The sequence below is a fragment of the Danio rerio genome, chromosome 3 (assembly GCF_049306965.1).
Source record: "Danio rerio strain Tuebingen ecotype United States chromosome 3, GRCz12tu, whole genome shotgun sequence".
Classification (NCBI taxonomy): Eukaryota; Metazoa; Chordata; class Actinopteri; order Cypriniformes; family Danionidae; genus Danio; species Danio rerio.
The window spans coordinates 21,259,008-21,284,419 of record NC_133178.1 but is presented as its reverse complement, the minus strand read 5'-3'; the positions used below and the strand labels follow the sequence as shown (position 1 = coordinate 21,284,419).

At 33.5% G+C, this 25,412-nt stretch overlaps 1 protein-coding gene across 2 annotated transcripts in view; it reads right to left on the bottom strand.

Moving 5' to 3' along the window:
* Window positions 1–545: 545 nt before the first annotated feature.
* The window catches only part of wnk4b (WNK lysine deficient protein kinase 4b), a 108,856-nt gene continuing 83,989 nt past the window's right edge, over window positions 546–25,412 (bottom strand). For both annotated transcript variants that reach the window (XM_680072.11, XM_073944347.1), the window contains 9 exons: window positions 22,633–22,806; window positions 20,591–20,645; window positions 19,283–19,402; window positions 14,668–15,563; window positions 10,879–10,987; window positions 6,951–7,521; window positions 4,755–4,960; window positions 2,900–2,994; window positions 546–2,755 (listed from right to left, as the gene is read on the bottom strand). In XM_680072.11, coding sequence (XP_685164.5) covers window positions 2,753–2,755; window positions 2,900–2,994; window positions 4,755–4,960; window positions 6,951–7,521; window positions 10,879–10,987; window positions 14,668–15,563; window positions 19,283–19,402; window positions 20,591–20,645; window positions 22,633–22,806 — 2,229 coding nt within the window. In that variant the 3' untranslated portion in view covers window positions 546–2,752. The remainder of the gene's footprint in view (window positions 2,756–2,899; window positions 2,995–4,754; window positions 4,961–6,950; window positions 7,522–10,878; window positions 10,988–14,667; window positions 15,564–19,282; window positions 19,403–20,590; window positions 20,646–22,632; window positions 22,807–25,412) is intronic.

Genomic DNA, 25,412 nt, shown 5'->3' with positions numbered 1-25,412 from the left:
ACTGGGCTGGCCAATCCTGGGGCACTTTGACCTTCTTTGCTCTAACTTAGATGTGGAAGCTGAAGTATGAGAAGGAGTGCTATCCTTCTGAAAAAAATTGCCCTCTCCTGTGGTTTGTAATGTAATGGACAGCACAAAAGTCTTGATACCTCAGGCTGGTGATGTTGCCATCTACTCTGCAGATCTCATGCATGCCCTCATACTGAATGTAACCCCAAACCATGATTTTTTTCTTCACCAAACTTGTATGATATCTGTGAGAATATTGGGTCCATTTAGGTTCCAATAGATCTTCTGCAGTATTTGCAATGATTAAGATGCAGTTCAATAGATGATTCATCAGAAAAATTGACCTTCTGCCCCCTTCCCAAATGATCACCTAGAAGTCATTATTTTTGCTCTTACGCGTGGGATTGTCAACAAGACTTTTGTTAGGTAGTGTATATAAACTGTACAATATACAAACATGTTAACAATTTAATTTGTACCAATAAAAATGTATTACTATAACATGCTTGTGCAGTTTTAATATCAAAAAGAAATAGTTGCTTGTGAAATATTATTTATTTGTAAATTTACAATAATCCAGAAATGAGAGTAAATTGTAAAATAGAAAAAAAAGGCACAATCTGCATGGCGATACAACATTAGCATAATATAATACAGCTTTTCTCTTTATCTAAATATATCGATCTATATATAAATCTCTTAATGTGAAATAGCACACACCTGCTGTCCATCAAACGCAGATACTTTAAGGCAACAATTGTTCAAAACTTCACAGTTTCTCAGCACGTTTCTGTCTTCACACATTAAAACAAATGCATCATCTCCTCATGTGTCAAGGCTGAAACTCCACACACCGCAAATTCACAACAGATCTTTTTATATACAGATACAACTGGCGAATGCCTTGCGGAAAAGTGTAACGTGTCGGTTGTTTGCTTGTTTTTCTTCTTTTAATTAAGAAAACGGGAGCTTACATCTTCATTTCACACCCTATTAACTTTTAATATATTAAAAAACGAAGGGAAAAGGATTAAGACAGAGGAGTTTCAAAGCAAACATGAGGCAACCAAAAGCCTTTAAGTCAAGCCAGATCACACTGTATGGCAGATTTCACCACTGGGAGGAACTCAGTTTTTAAAAAGTACCTAGTAAAATGAAAACTCAATGAGTATTTACAATTTACACAAACGTAAGAAGAAGAAAGAAAGGCAGTATGGGTGTTTATGAACTGCAGGCAGTTTTGTTTGTATAATTTTACACTATTTGTTCTCTAAAATTTGGTTTAAGATACTTTGGTTAAATTATTCCCTCATCTAAATAAGATCTGATAGACAAGCACATTTATATATGCTTGTTGTGCAAATTTAAATTTACAATGAGTTCAGAGCTGAATGTATGTGTATTTAGTGCTAAATATCAATGCAAAGGCTCATATTCTGAATCATTATTTTTATAGAAATACCGAAAATTCTATTTTTTGAGACATTTTTAAGAAAAATCTCTTATATAAAGTAAAACAAAATCAATACTGCGAGTTTAAATGCGGGAGTTAAAAAAATATGATGTGCAATTGTTGCATGTGTGCAAAACATTCCAGCACTAAATCCACATTTGTGCCGTAATCCAACATTTTTAAATTTGTCAGCTATATACATGATACTGTTTTGTGTAGAAGCAAAACGCAAGGCCTGAAAGTCTTTTTATTAGGGCTTTGGGAATTAACCTGCATTCTAAAAGCTCAAGTATTTACAGTACTGATTCACTATTTCTGAATGCCTGCGAGTTGGAATAAAATCAACCACATACATAATAGAGCAAATCAATGACGTTAATCAATAAAAAAAATAATAATAATAATGTTGGTTGCCTGACAGGTGAAAATGCACTTGCAATTTCTACATTCAGCCACCGGGGGGAGCTATAGCTGCAAATATATTCTCTATAACTTCACATCTCATAAAAACAGCTGAAGTCAGAATTATTAGCCTCCCTGATTATTTTTTATCCCTTTTTCTGTTAAATAGAGAGATTTTTTCAACAAATTTCTAAACATAATATTTTTTAATAACTCATTTCTAATCACTGATTTATTCTATCTTTGCCATGAGGACAGTAAATAATATTTGACGAGATATTTTTCAAGACACTTCTATAAAGCTTAAAGTGACATTTAAAGGCTTAAATAGGTTAAATAGGTTAACTAGGCAGGTTAGAGTAATTAGGAAAGTTATTGTATAACTATAGTTGGTTCTGTAGACTATCGAAAACAAATATAGCTTAAAGGGGCTAATAATTTTGACCTTAAAATGGTGTTTAAAAATATTAAAATTGCTTTTATTCTAGCCGAAATAAAACAAATAAGACTTTCTCCTCAAGAAAAATATATTATAAGACATACTGTGAAAGTTTCCTTGCTCTGTTAAACATAATTTGGGAAATATAAAAAAAAAGAAAACAAAAATCAAAGGGGGTTAATAATTATGACGTCAACTGTATATATAAAGTCTGCACATACTCTTCAGTGCCCGACTCTTCAGAAAGCTCACAATGTAAGCAAATCATCCTTAAATTACTGAGCAGAGGTATAATGGTTAAAGAAATATTCCCGTCAGAGCCTGTTGAAAAACACACAGACTCCTTTCTTCATACCAAAAACATCAGCAGTGGCATGAGAAAGCAATGATGTCACTTCAATCCAGACACAGAGCAGGACGGGGGACAAAGAGCTCCTTAGCGAGAGAAATCACTGTTGGAAAAAACAAAAACAGAAGGTTGGTGTTTGTGTGAAAGGAGATTTCCATTGGTGGGGTTAAAGAACAAGCAAAAAAAAAAAGGTTAAGATAGTGGAGAAATGTAGTAATCAATACAAGTAACAGGAAGTTACACTCACAATTCTGGCATAATCGGTTGCAAAGGTTACTCCTTTACTGCTCCTTTCCTGAGATCCGCTGCTGCTGCCACTCATTGAGTTCTTGCGCATGATACCTGAAGTGTGTTTGAGATCATATTAACATATACAGTGCTCAACATATAAGAGAAAACCCCTCACAAATCTCTCATTCAGATTAATATTTTCTATATGAAGCTTTACAACATTATATATGTTGTGCATATACATTAGATTAGTCAGTACTAAAGCCAAATCTGGAGCTTATCTAACAAAATAATGTAGTACATACTATAAGTACATCCAAATTAATATGTTGGAGAAAAATATTAAATATAAAATGGATAAAAGTGCAAGATTTAAAAGTAACAAAACTTTGTAGTTTTCTTTTCCAATATTTACATTAATTTGAATGTATTATCTTTCTATTTCTTAATGGATCACTTGGTGATATCTAAAAATATCATATATGTTATTAAACTATCAGAATTACCATATTTTATCCATAAACTCCAAAAGATAAAAAGTGTTTAATAGTTACATAAAAACATGCAAATAAAAAGCTGCAATAATGTTTGACACCTTTAAGGTATTTACGTACATTAAAAATTAAGGCAACGACTGAACAAGGTATGATCTTCAAGTGGCAGCCTTCAAAATTAAACCAAGAATAGTCTTGTGCTGTAAACATTGTGCTCGCCATTCTCATTAAGTGAGGTCAATGTTAATTAATAAATTAAACAAATAAATAATGACTATAAAAAAGTAATGGTTGTTAAACTGTTGCACTTTTTTGTGTTATAAATAAGCTTGTTTAGTATATATTGGTGTGTGTGCACTCTTGTGTGCAATGTTTGTATGTTTATAAACACCTGTGAGGATAACGGGGGTCGCAAGTCACTGAAATTGTTATTTTGGGAGTCGCAAGCTGAAAAGTTTGGGAACTCCTGGGCTAGATATCACGTTTTGACCACCATTGTAATTAACAATACTTTCCTGAGCAATATTTCTAAAATTGTAACTTTTGAAATAACTGCTCTCTGTAGTTGACATCATCAAGCTGTCTACTTATTTTAACCTCATCAACACCATGATTACATTTAGACAAGTACTGCCCATTATTCATGATCTAATCAACTCTTGATTGATTTGAACACTTAAAGGGGCTTTCACACTTAGGGCTGGGTGATAAAAGAGTACACTGTAAACCCAACAGTCAACTTTATCAAATGAAATGAGTGCAGTTAACTCAAAATTGGCTAAAAGGTAATTCTACTCATTTGAAAAGAGTTTTGAACTCAGTGTTGAAGGTAATGAGCTAACTAAATCCCTCATTACTTAAACTTAAATGGAGTAAGTTCACAGTACTCGTATAGATTCGTTTTTTTACTCAAATGGTTTGTAGCTATTTGTTTCCTCAAATGGTTTGAGTTGACTAAACTTATTGGGTTTTACTTTACTTATTTGGTTTGAGTTCTCTTCATTTATTGGGTTTTAATGTGCTCAAACTGTGTTGTTTACTCAAATGTGTTAAGTTCACAGTTCTCATTAGAATTCGTTTTTGAACTTAAATGGTTTGTTGCAATCGGTTTCCTCAAATGGTTTGAGTTACCTTAACTTTTTGGGTTTTATAGTGTATCAACCATTCCCATTACAATTAAACTCATTAATTTAAATGAATTCATTAAATTAAATGAACATAGGCATGTACTGAAGAGAGCTAGGGCTAGTTTGAATCTAACTTTAGTCTTTTCTTGTTAAAGCCACATTGTTTGAGTACACACATGGTTGTGAATGCAATATCAGTTCAAATGTTAATTTTTTTTGTGGTAATCTTTTGTAGCCTCTTCAATGGTACCTGTAGGGGGCAGTATCTCCAATCTCTGCAAGCTGTTTCTGCGAGAGGTGGGGTATCCGCTGCTCTTAGACAGGCGACGCTGCCGGCTAGACAACATGGCCGCTGGGGAGACGATTCCAGGAGGGGGCACTTTACCAATGCGCTTGTACAGCTCCTCGATCTCCTGCTTTTGTGAGGCCTGGAGGGCCTGAACCTCTTCAACATGTCTGAGGAACACAGAGGAAAATGATGAGGACCAGGGCAAGAGCAGGCATAATTGGTCATGTTAGCACAAATAATTGTGAATATGATCAGTCAATACATATTTGACAAGTTTTTTTTTGTTAGTTAGTTAGTTAGTTTGTTTGTTTATAGCTACATCAGGAACTTATGACTATTCCATGTCAACATCAATATAAAAACATTCTTTCATTTATTCATTTTGTTTTTGGCTTAGTCCCTTTATTCATCTGGGGCCGCCACAGCGGTATGAACCGCCAACTTATCCAGCCTATGTTTTACGCAGCGGATGCCCTTGCAGCTGCAACCCATAACTGGGAAACACCCATACACACTCATTCACACATATACTGTACACTACGGACAACTTAGTCAACCCAATTCACCTATAGCGCATGTCTTTGGACTGTGGGGGAAACTGCAGCACCCTGAGCAAATCCACGCAAACACGGGGAGAACATGCAAACTCCACACAGAAATTCCAACTGACCCAACCGAGGCTCGAACCAGTGGCCATCTTGCTGTGAGGCGATTGTGCTACCCACTGCACCACTGTGACACCCAATTTAAAAACATATAGCATAATAATAATAATTAATGTTTCTTACTTCAATAAGAGATGATAAAAGATTACATTAAAACATTGAATTCAATATATGATAAATAACTTTAAATTCTCTCCGGGGATACATAAAAAAAACACCCACAAACAATAGTTGATTAATAGTTTTTTTTTTTCTATACTATGAAAGTAATTAGTTACTGGTCTTTCAGTAAATCTTCATTTGTGTTCAACAGAAAAAAATTTTTTATGAAGGTTTGGATTCACTTTTTCATTTTTGGGTGAACTACAATAAAAACACAATAGCTACTGTGGGGATAATATGGAGGATTGGGCGACGGGAAAAAATGTCTCAAAAATATCACAATTTATTACAGATTATTAATAGTACAATTTATTTATCTGTCATGATTAAATGATTAAAGTGATATGTCAAAATGAAAAAAAAGTGTAAAATGCCAAATACCTTTGGAATAAATAGGCCACTTGTGCCAGTTTGTTTCAGTTTCAATCTAAAGGGATGCTTCATCCAAAAAAATGACAATTAACTCTCAATTTACTCAATTTACAAGTGGTTTCAAACCTTTACAATTTTTCTTGTACACAAAAGAAGATATTTTGAAGAATGCCAGAGACAAGTTACCATAGTAAGACAAACAAATACTAAGGAAACCAATAGATACAGGTTTTCAGCATTCTTCCAAATGTCTTCTTTTGCATTCAACCGAAGAAAGAAACTCATAAATGTTTAAAACAAAAAGGCTGAGTGAATAATGAAAAAATCATATTTTGGGGTGAACTATCCTCTTAAGAGGATCATTTTGGAGTATGGACAGAAAAGGAGTTCTGCAGAAAACAATAAATAAAAGATTAAATAAAAAAACATGTCAAGTTCTAAAAAAAAATAAATTAATAAAATTAATTTACGGTAAATCATATGTCCAAAACTGAAATATGACATTTCCCACACCTGAATGTGGCATAATTGAAAATGTTTTACAGCATTGAACATGTTCTGACATGTTAAGTTAGAAAAACGATTTATAAAAGGAATCCAACAGTGGTGTCCTAAGTCCTAAATATGAATTAGTTGGATATGAGCTTTTAAATTGTTCTGATGGGCATTGCTGGAGTTTAATAATAATGATAATAATTAATTTTATTTATAAATGGCACCTTTCTGGACATCCAATGTCGCCAGACAAAGAACATGCCAATAACTAATAATAAAACTAGCCAAATACAAACACATCTTAAATAAATAAAATAACATGTGAAGATTATCAAGATTTCCTTAAATCCAGGAAAAGGGAGTTCCACAGCCGAGGATTTGATGAAGCTCTACATACAGTGTGCACAACCGGCAGTAAAGCAAGAGATTGATCAATTTACCACAAACCATACTATAATCTCACCTCTCTCTGAGTTCCTGGAGCTCCTGATACATTTCCTCGTCTTCGCTCTCAGTGTCGTCGCTGCTGGCGTACGATGTGCTGCGTGTGTAACTCATCCACGGCTGATTTAGACTGAACTGAGGACTCCCGGCCGAACTGTCCAGCAGACTCACACTTATCCTCCTCCGCCTCCTTTCTGTCCCCTCCTCCACCTCCTCCCCTATTTCACATCTCTCATCAGGATCTACAACTCTTCTGTCTAGGGATTTGGTTTCTCCAGTCCATACGGGGGCGGTGTCTGCTTTGGGTAAAGTCACGTTAGGCTGCTTGGTGAGTGGTGAGGACTCATTTAGAGAGCTGGGAGTGCTTTCAGAATCCACCTGGACATCTGTGCTGCTGTCTGATTGGCTGTTGTTTGTGGGGGGCGTGGTTTGGGGAAGTGTTTTATGAGATGTTTGGGTTAGCATTGATGTGGATGGAGTTGTGGGGATAGGAGTTTGCGTCAGGCTAGGAGTCGGGTTGGGAGCTTGAATTGGGATTTCCTTGCTTGGACTAACATGGAACCGTCCCACAGTCACAAAAGGCTTTTTCTCTGTGGACAAGGAGACAACAAATTTTTGATCAAGTTATAAAAGAAGATCAATAAAAAAAATATTTTTACATTTTATAATTAAAACTTGAAAGATAAAAATGCTAGCAAAAATCAGATAACAAGCGCTATATACAATCATCCTGAAATTTTTGTTCCCCAACTTCTGTTTAACTGATAGATTTTTGTCAACACATTTTTAAACATAACAATTTTAATAAATAAAATAATTTTTAATAAGTTATTAATTTTATCTTTGCCTTGACGACAGTAAATAATATTTTACTAGATATTTTTCAAGATAATGGTATTAAGTTGTTTAAATGATTCGCCGTTTGTCTGGATCTTTTGCCAGTTCGTATCGATGTCGACACAAAACAATAACAAATATGAAGTGTTGGACCTGATAAAACGTTAACATGCCTTTCCCTTCAAACACTAGCAGAGTTCGGGTGTTTGTGGGACTGATCATGACTGAAGATGAGTGAACATTAATAAGTGAACGCTCTAGTGCAGTGGTTACCAAACTTGTACCTGGAGAGCCGTTGTCCTGCAGACTTTAGCACCAGCCCTAATCAAACACACCTGAACAAGCTAATCAAGGTCTTACTTTGTATACTTGAAACATCCAGGCAGGTGTGTTGAGGCAAATTGCAGCTAAACCCTGCAGGAACACCGGCCCTCCAGGACCGAGATTGGTGACCCCTGCTCTAGTGATTACTGTAATAATCTAACCAGCAAAGGGGGATTTATCCTCGTTTGTTAAAGGAACGATCAGAAAAGACTATTGATGTATGGGACTTTGTCAGAGCTTGACAGGAACTTTATCAGTACACAGTTCTGTGCAGATTATCATTGCAGGAGGGGTTTGGGAACAAATGAATAGATTAACAAATCATTTGGAAGTTGTTGGGATAATTAGATAAAAATAAAAGCATATTAGAAGACAATGAACGTGTTTTTTGACCTTGCATGCGTATCAGCCTGTTGTTGGAAACACCCAGAACCAAAATATGACCTTTTTAATGCATAATAGGGGTTTTAAAGATACATTTAAAGGCTTAACTAGATTAATTAGGTTAACTAGGCAAGTTAATATAAGTTAAGTCTTTTTAAAAAAACAGTGTTTTTTTCTGTAGACAATAGATAAATATTGCTAAAGGGGGCTAATAATATTGACCTTGAAATGTTTTTTAAAAACTTAAAAACTGCTTTTATTCTAGCCAAAATAAAACAAATACGACTTTCATCAGAAGAAAAATATTATAGGAAATACAGTGAAAAAATCCTTGCTTTGTTAAATATAATATGAGAAATACTTGAAAAAGAAAAATATTATTTAAAAAACTGTCTACATAAAAATATATCTGAGCAATGTGTTTAGCATGCAGTAAGCATTTACAGTCGATAGAGGGCAGCTGTGTTTCATTTTGTGGTTATATTTTTTCTCATTATCCAATATAAAAAAATAAGTCGAAGGGAAATTACTTTTGAGTAAATCTAAGCAAAATATTGGGATAAAAACAAAATCTTTATGCATTTTTAATGTCAATTTTATTTATATAGCACTATTAAACAAAGGTTGACCAATGTACTGCACAATACAAATCACAAAGAGAAAGAGCTAAAACAAACAATTCTCACTGGTAAAATGCCAAATCAAAGAGGAAAGTTTTCAACCTAAACTTAAAAACAGACAGAGATGATACAGATCTAATACAGAGGGGCAGAGCATTCCACCATCTAGGACCAGCTACTGCGAAAGCACGGTCACCTCTGCATTTCAGCCTTTACTTAGGGATGCAAAATAATCTCTGGTCTGATGACCAAAGAAACCGACTAGGCTAATGTTCAGTCAACAGTTCTGACAGATAAGAAGGTGCCAATCCATTTAGTGATTTAAAAACCAAGAATTAAAAAAAAAAAAAGTGACACAATAGTGCACAGGCAGCCAGTGCAAAGAGCATAAGACTGGTGTGATGTGGTCATGTTTTTTGGTACCGGTTAATAGACTTGCAGCAGCATTTTGAACAAACTGTAAACAGGATGGAGTTGTCTGACTAATGCCACAATATAGTGAGTTACAGTAGTTCAACCAAGTAATAAAAGCATGATATTTTTTTTCAACATCTTTTTCTAGATAGAATATTTTTGACTGTTTTTAAACATCGAAGCTGAAAAAAGCAGGATTTGACCACTGCATTTATCTGTTTATCAAATATCAAGCCATAATCAAAGATTTTCTAACTGTATGACAACCAGATAGCTGCTGTAGGTGGAAAAAAGCATGTCTACTTTCAGAAAAATGGCATTAATATTGCTTAAACAACAATTACAATGATTTATTTTAGCAGGCCTTTACAAAATATTACCATGAAACCAAAGTATTTCACATTTTTATGATTGCAGGGCAACCGGATATTTGCTGTAGGTGGAGCAATGCATACTTTCAGAAAGATTATTTGTGCTTACACTACTGTTAAAAGCGTATTAGCAAATCTTAACAAGCCTGCAGTATTAAATATCAATATTATTACAATTTAAAATAACTTAATATAACTTAATATACATGGCACATTACTCCAGTCTTCAAGATATTTGCTACAGGTGGAAAAATGCATGTTTACTATCAGAAAGATAGCATTAATGGTGCTTACACAGCAGTCAAAAACTTAATATACAGTTGAAGTCAGAATTATTAGCCCCTTTTGAATTTTTTTTTTCTTTGTTCAAATACTTCCCAAATGATGTTTAACAGAGCAAGGACATTTTCACAGTATGTCTGATAATATTTTTTCTTCTGGAGAAAGTCTTATTTGTTTTATTTTGGCTGGAATAAAAGCATTTTTAATTTTTTAAACACAATTTTTAGCTCAAAATTATTAGCCCCTTTAAGCAAATTTGTTTTTCTTTGATAGTCTATGGAACAGACTATCATTACACAATAACTTGCCTAATTACCCTAACCAACCTAGTTAACCTAATTAACCTACTTAAGCCATTAAATGTCACTTTAGGCTGTAGCGTCTTAAAAAATATCTATTCAAATATTATTTACTGTCATCATGGCAAAGATAAAATAAATCAGCTATTAGAAATGAGTTATTAAAGCTATTGTGTTTAGATATGTGTTGAAAAAAATATTTTCTCTGTTAAACAGAAATTGGGGAAAAAATAAACAGGGGGGCTAATAATTCTGACTTCAACTGTACATGGCACATTATTCCAGCCTTCAGTGTCATGTGATCTGGGTGTGCGGCCTTCATACTGTCTGTCTCTTTGTGTACAAGGTATATAAGGCGTGTACTTATTTTGGGGTGTGTTTGTGTGTGTTTGACAGATGGAAAGATTGCAACTTGCCTTCAGATATAGGTGAGAGTCTGCATTTGGCTGCAATATTAGTAGTAGTTTCAGACACCGCCAGAGACATGGACAGAGTCGGGGAGGACCTTAGGACGGGCGGAGAAACCTTTGGAAACAAGCAGAAAAACATTAATAAAGGTGTCAACTCCAGATGACCTTCTACAGGTGCTTTGAAATATTTAAATGGCATGCAACACCCACACCAAATACTGTACATGCTCAGAACAGGTTTGTCTTATGCTCACAAAGATGCCTGAGAGCAATGTTCCACTTAATAGCACACCATCATATTATTATTAACAGAAACACTTAAAAGAATATCTTCTGTTGATACATGTCATTGTTTAAACGGTACACATTATTAGATAAATGAGTTTAGATTTAGAAGTCTTTTAAGTGATTGTTAACCCGCAAAAAGAAAGGTTTGGGATTGTTTTATACTTTCTCAGGTGGAACACAAAATAATGGGAGACATTTTATACTATAAAACAAACGTAAACATATTCCATGTCAATGTATTTAAATTCTTTTGAAGCCATGGATTAGTTTTCTATGAGAAGTGCCCTGATTGTTTAGTATATTTTCTGCAAGTCTATGCATTTAAAGGGATTGTGCACCCAAAAATTAAAATTTACTCACTGTTAACTCGCCCTGATAGAGGTCTTTTTTCTGTTTAACACAAAATAAGTTATTTTGAAGAATTACCCATTTATTTTTAACAATATCAATTGAATGAACTATAAACATTGTGCACAAAATTGTTCTGTATTATGTATTTCTGTAACTGAGTAGTTATTCTCAGGAATTGTAATTTACAAAGTTGTTTTAAAAATGTGTATTTTACTTTCCCTTGAGTACATTTTTTGTGCTGCATTGATACTTTTTTCACTGTTTTCCAACAACCTGCAGTCATTCCTTTATTTCTTTCTTATATAAGGTGATTGGCTAAAGTAGAAAAATCAGTCCTGTGATTCCTGTCCAATTAAATCGCACATAGAAAGTAAATCGCATTATACTGAACCACGACATGGGCGCTTTATAAATGAAGCAAACCTTTTGGTAGCATTAAAAGTGTCCAAGAAGATGTCCAACATCTTTACACACAATGACCCAGAGACTGTTTTTAGAGTAGACTGCATGTCACTGATGAGAAAATTAAGGATGTCGATAGTATGATGACTGAAATCCCCTTAAACCATCACTAAATGGAACAAATGAAGGAAGGAAGTGGAAATAGAAGGAAGGGCTGAATGTAGAAAGGGCCAAACAAGGAATGAAATGAAGGTTCGAAGGAAGGAAGGAAAGAAGGAAGGACCAAATAAATGAAGGAAAGATTCAAGGAAGGACTGAACAAATTAAAGAACGAAGGAACGAACGAATGAATAAATGAACAGACAACCAAATGAAGGAAGGAACAAAAGAATGAAAGAAAGAATGAATGAGTGGACGGATGAAGGGAAGAAGGGAGGAAGGAACAAACGAAGGAAGAAACGAATTAACAAAAAGAACAAAGGAACAAAGGAACAAACGAACGAACAAACGAACGAACGAACGAACGAACGAATGAGGGAATGAACAAGGGAACAAACGAGGAAAAGAATAAGGGAAGGAATGAGGGAAGGAACAAATGAATGAAAGAAGAATGAGACGAAGGAACGAAGGAAGGAAGGAAGGAAGGAAGGAAGGAATGAAGGAATGAAGGAATGAAAGAACAAAGTAACAAAGGAAGGGAGGAACAAAGGAACAAACGAACAAACAAAGGAATGAACGAACTAAGGAAGGAAAGAATGAACAAACAATGGAAGGAAGGAATGAAAGAACAAACGAATATAGGAAGATCACTAAAACCACAACAGAATGTTACGATTGCACATCCCACCACAAACTGCATGTAGACACATCAACTTTTCACAGCATAATACTCACTTCTCACTACTCCTGAATACCTTTAAATGGGTTACTTTATACTCATACTTGGAGTTATATTTACAACTGATACTTTTATAGTTTAGTGTGTGTGTGTGTGTGTGTGTATATATATATATATATATATATATATATATATATATATATATATATATATATATATATATATATATATATATATATATATATATATATATATATATATATATATATATATATATATATATATATAGTAGTTAATAGTTATATATAGGTTGAAAATAACATTATGTCCAGTGTTGTGTTCATATTTATGATTATGTTTTTTGTTTTACACAGTGGTCCGGTGAGACACGTTTAATTCCCCTGTATGTCCACACATATAGTGCGAATGACAAAAAAACTTAACTTGGGTTGACTTGAATGTTGGAATTCTGTAAGCGTACTTTCATAGATTTTGTTTTTCCTACTATGGAAGTCAATGGTTACTGCTTTTCAGCTTTCTTCAAAATATCTTCTTTTGTGTTTAACAGAGGATGCAATCTCATTAAGGTTTGGAACCATTTGAAAATGAGTAAATAATTTGTAAATTTTTATTTTTGGGTGAACTATCCATTTAAGGTAAAAACTGCGTGTTATTCTGAGCACTCAGTTGTGGAGCATCAGACTGTCAGTAAGTGTCTGTCAGAATAGGCTGTTTGGTGGCACACGTCCCCTCTCTGATCCGATATCCCAGCTGATATCGCATATTGTTTGCAAATATTTAAAAATATGACTAAATGACAGCTGGCTTCTTTCAGTTCCTTCCATACTTGAGTTGTTTGTTTAGTGTTAGTAATTAGTCCAAAATGTGGCTGCGAGACTTCTGACAGATACTCGCAAGCATGAGCACATATCCCCAATTCTTTTCTCTCTAGGCTGGCTGCCTGTTAGGTTGTGGATTAATTTTAAATGATTAATTTTTGTTTATAAATACATTTTTATCTTATTTATCTGATCTCCTACATGTATATAATCATACAGTAGGTTGGTCACTAAGGTCAGTTTATCAGTTGATAAGTTTATTATTTCTGTATCAAGGTCCTGGTGTAAGCGAAGTGGGGATCTGGCTTTTGCTGTTCTTGCCTCAAAATACTAAAACAAGCTTCCACCCCACATTAGACATGCTCCAACTCTATTTTTAAAAACCTTCTGAAACTGCATCTTTGTTATTTAGCAGTTTGAGCCTTTTTAATGTTGATGGGTTTGTCTTATGTTTCATTGTTTTGTATTTGCTGTTTGACTTGTTATTTTAATTAGTATTGATTGTTCAGCACTTTGGGCAACGTTGTCACGTAGTTGAATAGCCAATCAGAGCATGAAAACAAAGGTTAAAGTGACAAAACTAATCAATCAACTCAAGTGAAGAATGAACAGTGGAAAGCTGGCGGTCATTTTTTCATATTTCCTAAATATTTCCAAACAATATAGATTATCAGACATATTTAATAAAAAAACAAAAAACGACCTACACATTCCCTCGTTTTCCTTCAGCTTAGACCCTTATTTATCAGGGGTCACCACAGCGGAATGAACCCCCAACTATTCCGGCATATATTTTAAGCAGCGGATGTCCTTCCAGCCCCAACCCAGTATTGGAAAACAGCTATACACTGTAGCATTAACATATCCTATGGTCAATACCTTCCATATGCATGCATACCCTATGGTCAAGTTTGTTTCAACCTAAACATATTCCATGTATTTATATTCCAACGAGTTTGAAGCCATGCAATCATTTTCAATGAGAAATACACTGACATTTAAGTTGTACATTTTCCTTAAATGTAACTATCCATTTAAGATAAGAGCAGTGTTGTGTGTGTTATTTTGAGCACTCACAGTGTTTTGCGGACTAGCGGATGTGGAAGATGCTGGTGAGCTTGTGCTGGATGTGGTGCGGGAGCTCGACGCTGAACTGTCCGCCCGCTCTCTGAGCTGCCCCAAGGTGGTGGACTGGTTCTCTGCCAGAGGGACACTTTTGCTCACAGGAGAAGGGCTTGGGTTTGTGGGAATGGATTGTTTAACCTCGGGAGTCATGCCTGTTCTTGTTTCTCCAAGAGAGACTGCTTGTGGAGACATCGTTTGTCTCCCTTCTTGAGGTTCAGGAACTTGTGCCAGAATCTGTGTATGTGGATCAGCATATTGGTACATATCCATGTACTGACTGTTCAGTGCCCCCTGGTGGAACTGAGCATCGACAGCGCTCATGCTCGCATGCTGAGGGTACATAGGGCCATACCCAGGCTGAGGGGTCATTTGAGGGTGGAAACCTTGAGGCATGGATCCAGGGGGGATAAAGGACTGTGCAAAGTTCATAGCCAGAGATAGAACATTGGCAAGTGAAATAAAAGGCTGCTGGGAAGGTGGTGGCCACATGCCTGGAGCTTGCGAACCTTGTGAATGAGCAACTCCAGGCGGTAGAGTGCTGGTTTCTGCTTGAGGTGGCATCTCAACGGACTGCTGAACTGGTGAAACCATAGAAGAGGAAGAAGATGAGGAAGAGAAGTTTGGGTTGCTGGGGACACGGGTGAGTGGACTTGGGTTGAGGGGGCTCTTCAGGGAAGCATGGTCCACTTGGTAGGGGTAAGGGGAAAAGTGGGAGTTATGGAAATATGCTGGATTGTTGAACTGAGGGGGCATGGCAGACATCTGATTCGGCAGGTGATGTGGCAGAACATCAGGGTGGGAGAACTGCGAGTAAGTGGGTGCAGGGGACTGGAAGTTGTGGGTTGAACCTGTGGGACACAAAAACAAACAAGCACTCGGTTAAGCTCAATAAGCACATAGCAGTGATGAAATCACTCTTGGTTGCCAATTTGTTTTAATGTTCATCACTAGTAGGTATTCTATTATATGATTCTCAATCCATGTCATCAATATTCACTGTTGCTCAAAAATGCTTTACTAAAAAGTCCCAAAAAAAGATCAAACCAGGACATTTCACCATTTATTTTAAGGAACAAACTAAGCCAATGGTCAGCCATTCTCTGTCAGGCTAGTTTATTTGGTGTATTCCACATGTTGTCTCTCGTCAGGCTAACACAAATATATTAAAATCAATTTATTTTCACTAGTTGTATTAGTATTTTTTTTCAAAGTGTGCTTTAAATGCTTTATAGAGGAGTTAAATCGGTAATACTTTACAATAAGGTTCTTTAGTTAATGCATTTACTAACATGAACTAATCATGAACAACACTTGTACAGCATTTATTAATCATAATTGAATATTTACTAATGCATTATTAACATCCAAGTCCATGCTTGTTAACATTAGTTAATGCACCATGAGTTAACATGAACTTACAATGAACTACTGTATTTTCATTAACTAACGTTAACTAACATGAACTAATACAGTAGTAAATGTATTGTTCATTGTTTGTTCATGTTAGTAAATGCATTAATTAACATTAACTAATGAACCTTATTGTAAAGTGTGACCGTTAAATCTTTGACTACAAATATATGTACTGTATATCGTTTACTTTAAAATGCGGGCAATACATTATAGATTCATTTTATTTTAAAAACATTATGTTATTCTTATTTTTTAATTTAACAATAGGGGTGCGACCAGGTGGGGGCCTACAAGACATTGTGCCCAGGGGCTTCTGATTTCTTAATCCGGCCTGGCTCCATCCTTAATCAAACACACCTAAAAATTAGGATAGTGGCCCTCCAGTACCAAGCTTGCCCCACCAGTCGAAATGAACAAAACTACAAAAGAAAATTTGCCAGGTGTATGAAACAAAATGAAAACTCAAAGGGATGACCATTGTGCTTGACCTTCAAAAAAGCTCCATAAACATCACTATGGCATAAAACAAAGTCACAAAGTGTTTTCCTGACTTTAACACCAGACGCTCTGTGCCAGTTCTGTACTTCCAGTGCAGATATATCGGCACAATGATTTGTCACCATGTGAGAAAAGAAAAGACCCTTCATACTGAGCGCAGGCTGTGCAATACGTGTAGTTTGTTCTCTCAGGTAATGAAATCTTCTCGTTCATTTTGAAGCAGCAGGTGACAAAAGCAAATCCTGAGACACGTCAACAATGACACTGGCGGCAAAGCCTGGTTTCCATAGTGATGGACGTTTAGACAGCCAATCGCAGACTGAGATGCACAAGATACTGAGTTTGCTCCAGTAGCTTCGCAGCTAATGGTGAGCACAGAGAGAAACAGGGAAAGTGCTCTTAGTAACACTGACATTAGCAAAGGAAACAAGATGAAAGAGACAGGGAGAATGTTCATTATGACACCCTTCGCACCCTGAATGTTCCCAAAGGGTCCAGACTGTACTGACAGAACATAGATCTCATTACCCAGGACGACAATGATTGGCTCTGATTGTGGAAGCTGGCGATATGAAAATGTAAATGATCCGAGCTTCCTTTGTTAACATTTAGCAAAAATGGGATTAGTTACACGAGTAGAATAGATGACTAAAATACACCATGAGGGTGTTTATCAACAACATTTTGCAATGTATGCTTTTAATAAATGAATTATTAGATAAGCACAATCTACAAACTCATTGTTTGACAGAAAAAAATGCCTTTATGTATTTGACTTGATTCAACCAGCACACCACTACAGGCATAAAAACACTTGCTATTCATTAAATTTGACTGAATCAGCATTGTTTATTATTAATACACTGCAAAAAATAATTGTGTAATCTATAAATAAATAAATAAATATATATATATATATATATATATATATATATATATATACTAAATTATTGTTTAAATGTGATATATATCTATCTATATTTTTTTTATAATTTGTTCTAAAGTAAACGAAACTTTGATTAAGAATATATATATATATATATATATATATATATATATATATATATATATATATATATATATATATATATATATATATATACATACATACATACATACATACATACATACATACATACACACACACACATACATAACATACATACATTACATGCATACATATATATATATATTCTTAATCAAAGTTTCGTTTACTTTAGAACAAATTGAAAAAAAATATATAGATAGATATATATCACATTTAAACAATAATTTAGTAGTCAGTTATATATAGTGACTTAAAAATAAGGACATTAGTAGCAATAAAATTAACAAAAGAGCAACAATATATGGTGTGAAAAGTCCCAGTTAGATGGTTTCCACTGACTTCAAATGAATGTTTATTTAAAGACCCCCTATTATGGATTCTTGAATATGAACATCCATGCAGTGTGCAACACCGCTCTAAGTGAATGAAAACATCCAGCTGAGGGTAAATTTGAAAGTGCACCTTGTTAAAAAATAATGATTTTTTTAAATAAAAGATTTGTTTAAATGATTCGCCATTTGTCTGGACAACGTGAATGCACGTTTCCCTTCAAATGCTAGCAGAGTGTGGGAGTGTGTGGGACTGATTATGACTGAAGATGAGTGAACAATAATAAGTGAAAGTTCTGGTGATTAAACCAATAATCCACCTTGCAACAGGGATTTGTCGGCTGTCTGATAAAGGAACGATCTGATGTATGAGACTTTGTCAGAGCTTGACAGGAACTTTATCAGTAAACAGTTCATAGATCAGTTTCTTCCTCCATTTTACAAGTGCAAGTGTGTGCGATTAAAATGGTTGCCTCCTTGTTTTCTCTAACTTGCAAAATATGTATTTAATTGTGTTACTTGTAATCCAATTGATCCACGCAGCTTGTACTGTATCTGGTTAACTCTTTATATTCACATATCGCATCTAAAGCCATGTTGAAACTGTGGCGTGCCGCTTTCTTTAAGGATTTAAATGTGTTTGTGAGCTTGCAGTCCTCTGCTGTTTGTCATTGCTATGGCCACCGCAGCTGTTCCTACACACATGCAATGGTTAAGTTTTAAAATATTTCAGCAGGATTGGTTTGGTGTGGAATAATAATGAATGCGTGTTGTTGTTTCTACTTATGGTTTAGAATAGAGCAATATGCTGGTGTTTAATTGCATTGATTTATTGCACACCAGCATTCAGATGTGTGCATTCAAATGTACTCTGCACTCTAGCTACTTTAACGATGTTAATAAGCCATAGTGGGCGGTTCTTTTCGTCTCCTGCTGAACACAGTCGACCAATTGCAACAGACTGGGTCATTGGACCAATCAGCGCACATTAGCATCGGGAGGGGTTTGGAAACAAATGAATCACAGAACAAACCACATGGGAGTCGTTGGGATAATTAGGTAAAAATAAATGCATTTTATAAGACAATGAAAGTGTTTTTTGACCTTGCAAGTATATCAGCCTATTGTTGGAGACCAATATATGACATTTTTTTAATGCATAATAGGTGCTCTTTAACCCTTGCCATGTTAAAAGTTATGACTGAACTTGATAAATGTTGAGGTTTATAGTAATTATCAACATGTCACTCTGAAAACTTTTAGTATTATCATATTGTACCTGTAGTGTGGAAGGATTGTGAACGCAGAGGACGGACGGGTGGAACGGCATCAGGATCAACATAAAAGTCGGCACTTAGAGTAGGTGAGGAACCCCGAGTCAATGGACCAGCAGCATAATCTGAAGGACACACACAAAGGTCTAAATTTGAAATTGAGCAAAATGACATTTTCTAAAACCAAATAATACAGTATCTATACATTTCTATATATGAAATTATATATATTTTAATTTTAGATTGTAATAAAGATCATTTAAACTCTTTAAAGGCAAGATACTGCAGGAGACAATAACCTTTTTAACGCACCTTTCAATTTTGAGACTTTTGCTTTTTCGTATATTTTCACACTTGATCTTTTTTTATTTTTAGAATTTATTTAAAATTAATATTTTTTTAAAGGTTGTTTTCTCAAAATTAGTTTTTTTGGTGCACTGAGCCATAAGTGTTCAGCAGACTGTTGTCTGTTGTTCATGCATCATATGCCTGATTAAATACAAACATGTATCAAGCACAGTGTTAACAGTAGTTACTACACAATGATATACAAAATCCCTTCCGTAAAAACTACTGCTGTCAAATCATTAAACGCAATGAATCACATCAAAGATAAAGTTTGTGTTAACATAATATATACAGGTGTATATTTATTTATATATGCATGAATACACACACATACTGTACATAAAATACCAAAATATAAAAAAGAAATACATTTACATATATATTTATACATAATTTGTGTATATATATATATATATATATATATATATATATATATATATATATATATATATATATATATATATATATATATATATGTATAAAACTAAATATTTTAGAGAATATAATTATGCATATATTTATATACACAAAAAAAAAACACAGCACACAAATATATTTAATAATAAATATGAACTTTTATTTTGGATGTGATCAATCGTTTGACAGCAACCCACAACATTCTAATGTCAATAAATGAAAGAATTCAGTGTTTTTTATTTTTGTCCTACAAAGGATATGCATATTAATTAATAAATAATGAAACTATGTCTCATCTGCATATTTTAAAATTAACATTTTAGAAAACTTGTAATACAAAAAAAGTACCCATTTCTTACTTTAATCAATCAACTGTGCAAGTATGTTAATGACTATTAGTTAATATTTTTACCCTATTCACCTGTCCTACAGTTCTGCCTTAAGCCATATAAAATATACTACTACTGTAATACAATTGTAGAATTGTTTTTGCAAAGCCTTTACAAAGCTTTACATGATCAGTGTTTGTGCATACACGTGTTTATTACCTGGCAGTGAGGAAGAGGAGTGTGTGCGAGCGAGGCCCTGTGTGTAGAGATTGGGCTGTGGGCAAAAACAGAAGACACACGCTGGCATTAACGTCACCATCAAGAAAAGTGATAAAGTTACAAACATGTGTGAGAACAGATAAGGAGATTGTCGCACAAGCATGTATAAAGTCTACTATCTCACTATTCCAGAGGCCTTTCTTACTAATGACTGTTCAATATTGATGGCCAACTTCTCTTATTACAATCAGACATGGCGTCTTTGTTCAGGATTTGTTCTCTGTAGCATGATGAGAGCCGAAGATTGGATTTCTGAACCACTGAGACTGAACTCCACACACTCAACAAATAAACAAATAAAAATAGAAGGGATTTTAAAAAATACAATAAAATGGCAACATTTAATTTAAAAGTGCTACAGTGTTTGATAAGATGTGTGTGTGGGTGCACAAGTATTCAATGTAGTTTCTTAATATGGTATACTATATAATAATAAAAAATATTATTAGTAAATCTAATGTTAATCAAATGTGATAAATAAATAAAAAAAACCCTACAATTGCTACATCATGATAAAATATTAAAGCTCCTGTGTGGAAACCAGTGGGAACTATTTCAACATCAAACTGCAACTGTTTATAAAAGGAACATTTGTTATATATACTGTACAGACACACACACACACACACACACACACACACACACACACACACACACACACACACATGTATATATATATATATATATATATATATATATATATATATATATATATATATATATATATATATATATATATATATATTAGTATATATACAGTTTAAGTCAGAATTATTAGCTCCCCTGAATTATATTTTAATCCCCTGTTTATATTTTTCCTCGATTTCTTTTCTTTTGATTTTCCCACATTTTACTTTCAGATCTTCTTACACAATTTCATTAAAAATTAATTATTATGTATTATTACTTACTATAGTAATTACAGTTAATTAAGCATAATAACATGCTAATTACCACATAGTAAGTATGTGCAATTAAATATTATTACTCAATAGTTATATGAAGTTACACTGTAACAACAACACTATAAAATAAAATGTCACCAAAAACTATATTAATAGTACTGATATATAAATAAATATGAAAGAAAGAATATATAATTCCAAAAAATGCAAACATTCCATAGTTTCTCAATCCTAATGAAAATTAGAATTAATCAGATCATACAAGTGTGCTTATGTAAACATATAAAAAAATATCAAATACTAAATGATATATAATGTCATGTTCAATGTCCTTATTTTTGTGCTACATATGCAAATGATTACATATTGATTAAATTAATGGCTAATTTGCATATTTAAACAACATAAAACATGTTTGTTTATAAAAAAAAATCTTAACATAATTAATTATCTGGACAATATGGAAATAGCTTTATTTACATTATTTACCTGAGGTGTCTTGCTTTAAAAAAAAAGTCACTACATGTGCAATTGAGAAAAATAAAAATAAAATAAATAAATACACAAAAAAACAGAAAAGCTGAGAAGTGCCGTCTGAAATTTCAGTTGAAAATGACATTTTATTCAACCTCCTTTGTTAATGCTAATTTATTTTACTTTAAAGACCGTGGAAATAACTTATTTTTGCCATAAATGTAAAATTACTGAATAATAAATGATATTTATTTTTACATTACTCTTTTACAGTAATAAAAACCCACACTTTTTACCATATTAATACTGCATCCTATAGAAATATTAAAACAAATTAGAGTAAACAAAAGAGTAAACAAAAGAAAATATATTCCACAAGATCAAACTAAAACTGATGAAACAAAATAAATATAAAATTTATAATTATGTAAATATGTCATACACTTTTAAAAAATGACTTTGCAAACTAATTATTTAAAATACGTTTTTCTGTGACCACTTAATTGATTTGCGGTGTACAACAAAGGAATTGTCTGGAACTCAGCATATTTTACAGTGTACAATAAATATATAACATGCTAAAGTGGACACACAAACACACACCTGTGAGGCGGACAGAGAGCCGACTCCGCTCAGGTAATTGAGATGAGCAGTGTCTGTCGACCCCAGCGGCTCTAAAGGCTCTCTCCTCATCAGGGCCTCTGCCCGACGAATGATGTCCCGCATGCGGTGGATGAATCCCTCCTTCTCCCCAGGTAGAATAAACTCATTAAGTACCTAAAAAGGATGCAAGGTTAATTGGGTTGATGTCATTTTGAGGCGTCTCTCATGCAGACTTACTTAATGAGTTCAAAGATCTGTTTCAAAGACACTGGAAAAAAATGCAGAGCAGCGACACACAACTATGAACAAAGCCGTGCACTCATAATGAGAGAAACACTAAGGCCTATACTTAAAACTCCTCTAAATCCAGCCTCAAGGCCACGGACAGGCAGATCAAAACAACTGCAAGCATAAAGAAGCCAAAGTATGCAGCCAACAAAAAATATTTTCAGCGTCGCTATTAAAAACTCATTCACCCCAGATTACATAAATCTATTTTCTGTTTGTTTGTTTTTGCCTCAAATCGGTATATTGGCAAAAGTTAAAGTATTTTTAGATTCTTAAGGCAAACGTGCATTTTAGTTTTGAGATTTAGCTTTTTTTATGCTTGGATACAGACATTTTCTTTTTATTTTCATGTAAAACAATATCCAAAATACATTTTTGACCATTTATTTTGATGCACATTATAATTTGTATATGCAGATTTAAACTGAAATACATATTTAAGGCTGTTTTCCAAAATATGTTTGTTCTTCGCCTGTGCTGTGCTAAATATTCTGTTTGACATCTCTTACACAAAACCTCACATTCTTATTCATATCTATATTCAAGGGTTTTTAATAAGCCTTTTTTTGTTAAAGATTAGTACATTTATACATAATTTGCCTGCATATATGCAACAGTTTATTCTGCACTTAAAAAAAAATTAAATCATATAAAGAGACATTCTCAAAAATCCCCTCTGTAAAACTTTCCAAAGAATTTAACAAAATTTAAACTTGGTTTCATTAATCAAGTGTTATTAAAACACTGGCATATTATTTCAAGTGATCCCACCCTAAAAGAATGCTTTGAAAATTTACCTTGTTTAGTACAAAAAAGTATATCTAATATTCTTAAATAATATTCCACTTCGCAATTTTAAATGTGACAATTGTTTACAATTCAATGCTACAAATAAAACAGTAACTTTTACACATCCCATAGAGCTAATAATTTTGAGGTAATATTGACTCGCAATGCAATAACTAATGCAAAAAAACAGAAATATAGATTTTAATAATGTACAAGTAAATGTTGAATGTTGAAATGTTGACAAGTACTGTTCATCACTAGTTTATGTTAGGATGCAACAATTAACCAATTTCACTATCAACCGCGCTTTAATTCCTCACAGTTAATTAATCATAAAAGCTTCAACACCACATTTCAGCACAGAACAAAACTGCTGCAACTAATAAATTTACGCAAACTGTGCGCTAGTTTAATCTATCTGTGCCCATGTGGTTTGTGTTATGTTGGTAAAACAAGTAGGCCTTTAAAAATTGTTTCTGAACAACGATGCACTATTCACCATCATGATCCTAGAAGTCTAGTTACGCAGCATTTTTTAGTTATGAGACATTCTGTCACCACTCTACAATGTATAGGGATTGAAGTTTTTAAGTGCCAATGTAGATCTTAATAAATCACTGTTACAACGTAAAGCCTTATGGATTTTCACTCTAGATACATTGTCTCCAGGAGGTATAAATAAGGAGTTTGATATTTTTCCTTTTCTTTAATGTTTAACTTGTTTGGGTAAAGTTTGTTTGGCTATATTTAGTTGTATTTCTTTGTTATATTCTGTTATGTTTTTTCTTTATTTTTGTGTGTTATTATTAGGATTTGTTGTGTAATTTATAAATATGTATTCTTCTATTTTTGTTGTGAGATCACGTGATCTTGAAGTGTATAAAAAAAAAAGCAACATACTGTGATGAACACTGTCTGATGAAGTGAAGTGGGCTCGAAATGTTACACCCCTTGTTTCACCCTTTTTAATTTTATAAACTGGCATTTTTGAAGCTTTGGTGTTGCCGCCTTTTTGAACATATATTTTTAAACTTAACTTCATCCATTGTCCATATTTATATGTCGATATATATATATATATTTTAAATATATATATTTTATTTTTATTTTTATTTATATGTCGATATATATATATATATATATATATATATATATATATATATATATATATATATATATATATATATATATATATATATATATATATATATATATATATATATTTTAAATATATATATTTATTTTATTTATGTATATATATGAGTTAAATATTTAAGTTATTGCATATTTAACAAAGCAATGCCTCATTTCAGTTGCATATAAAACCTGTGTAATCAATCATCCAGGTCAAAATGACAACGTTTACTTTACTTAAATGAAATGTCTTGCTTCAAAAACATGTCACTACACGTGGATTTAAAAAATAAATAAATAAATGAATAAACACACACATTCATACACAGAAAGAGGCCAAAAATACATATTCTTCTGATTTTAGCTCTAACTAATAATTTGCAAAGAAACATTTCATACTAGTTTGAAGTAACAAACCAGTTCTTCCATTCCTGTAGGCTAAGATATGTCTAAAATAGCTGACAGGTCACAATGATCACATAGGAACTGCTTTTCCACTGGTAAGTAAGATGCTAAATGTTTTAGACGAGAAATGATGTGTAGATTTTCCACTGTGTGTCTGAGGTTGC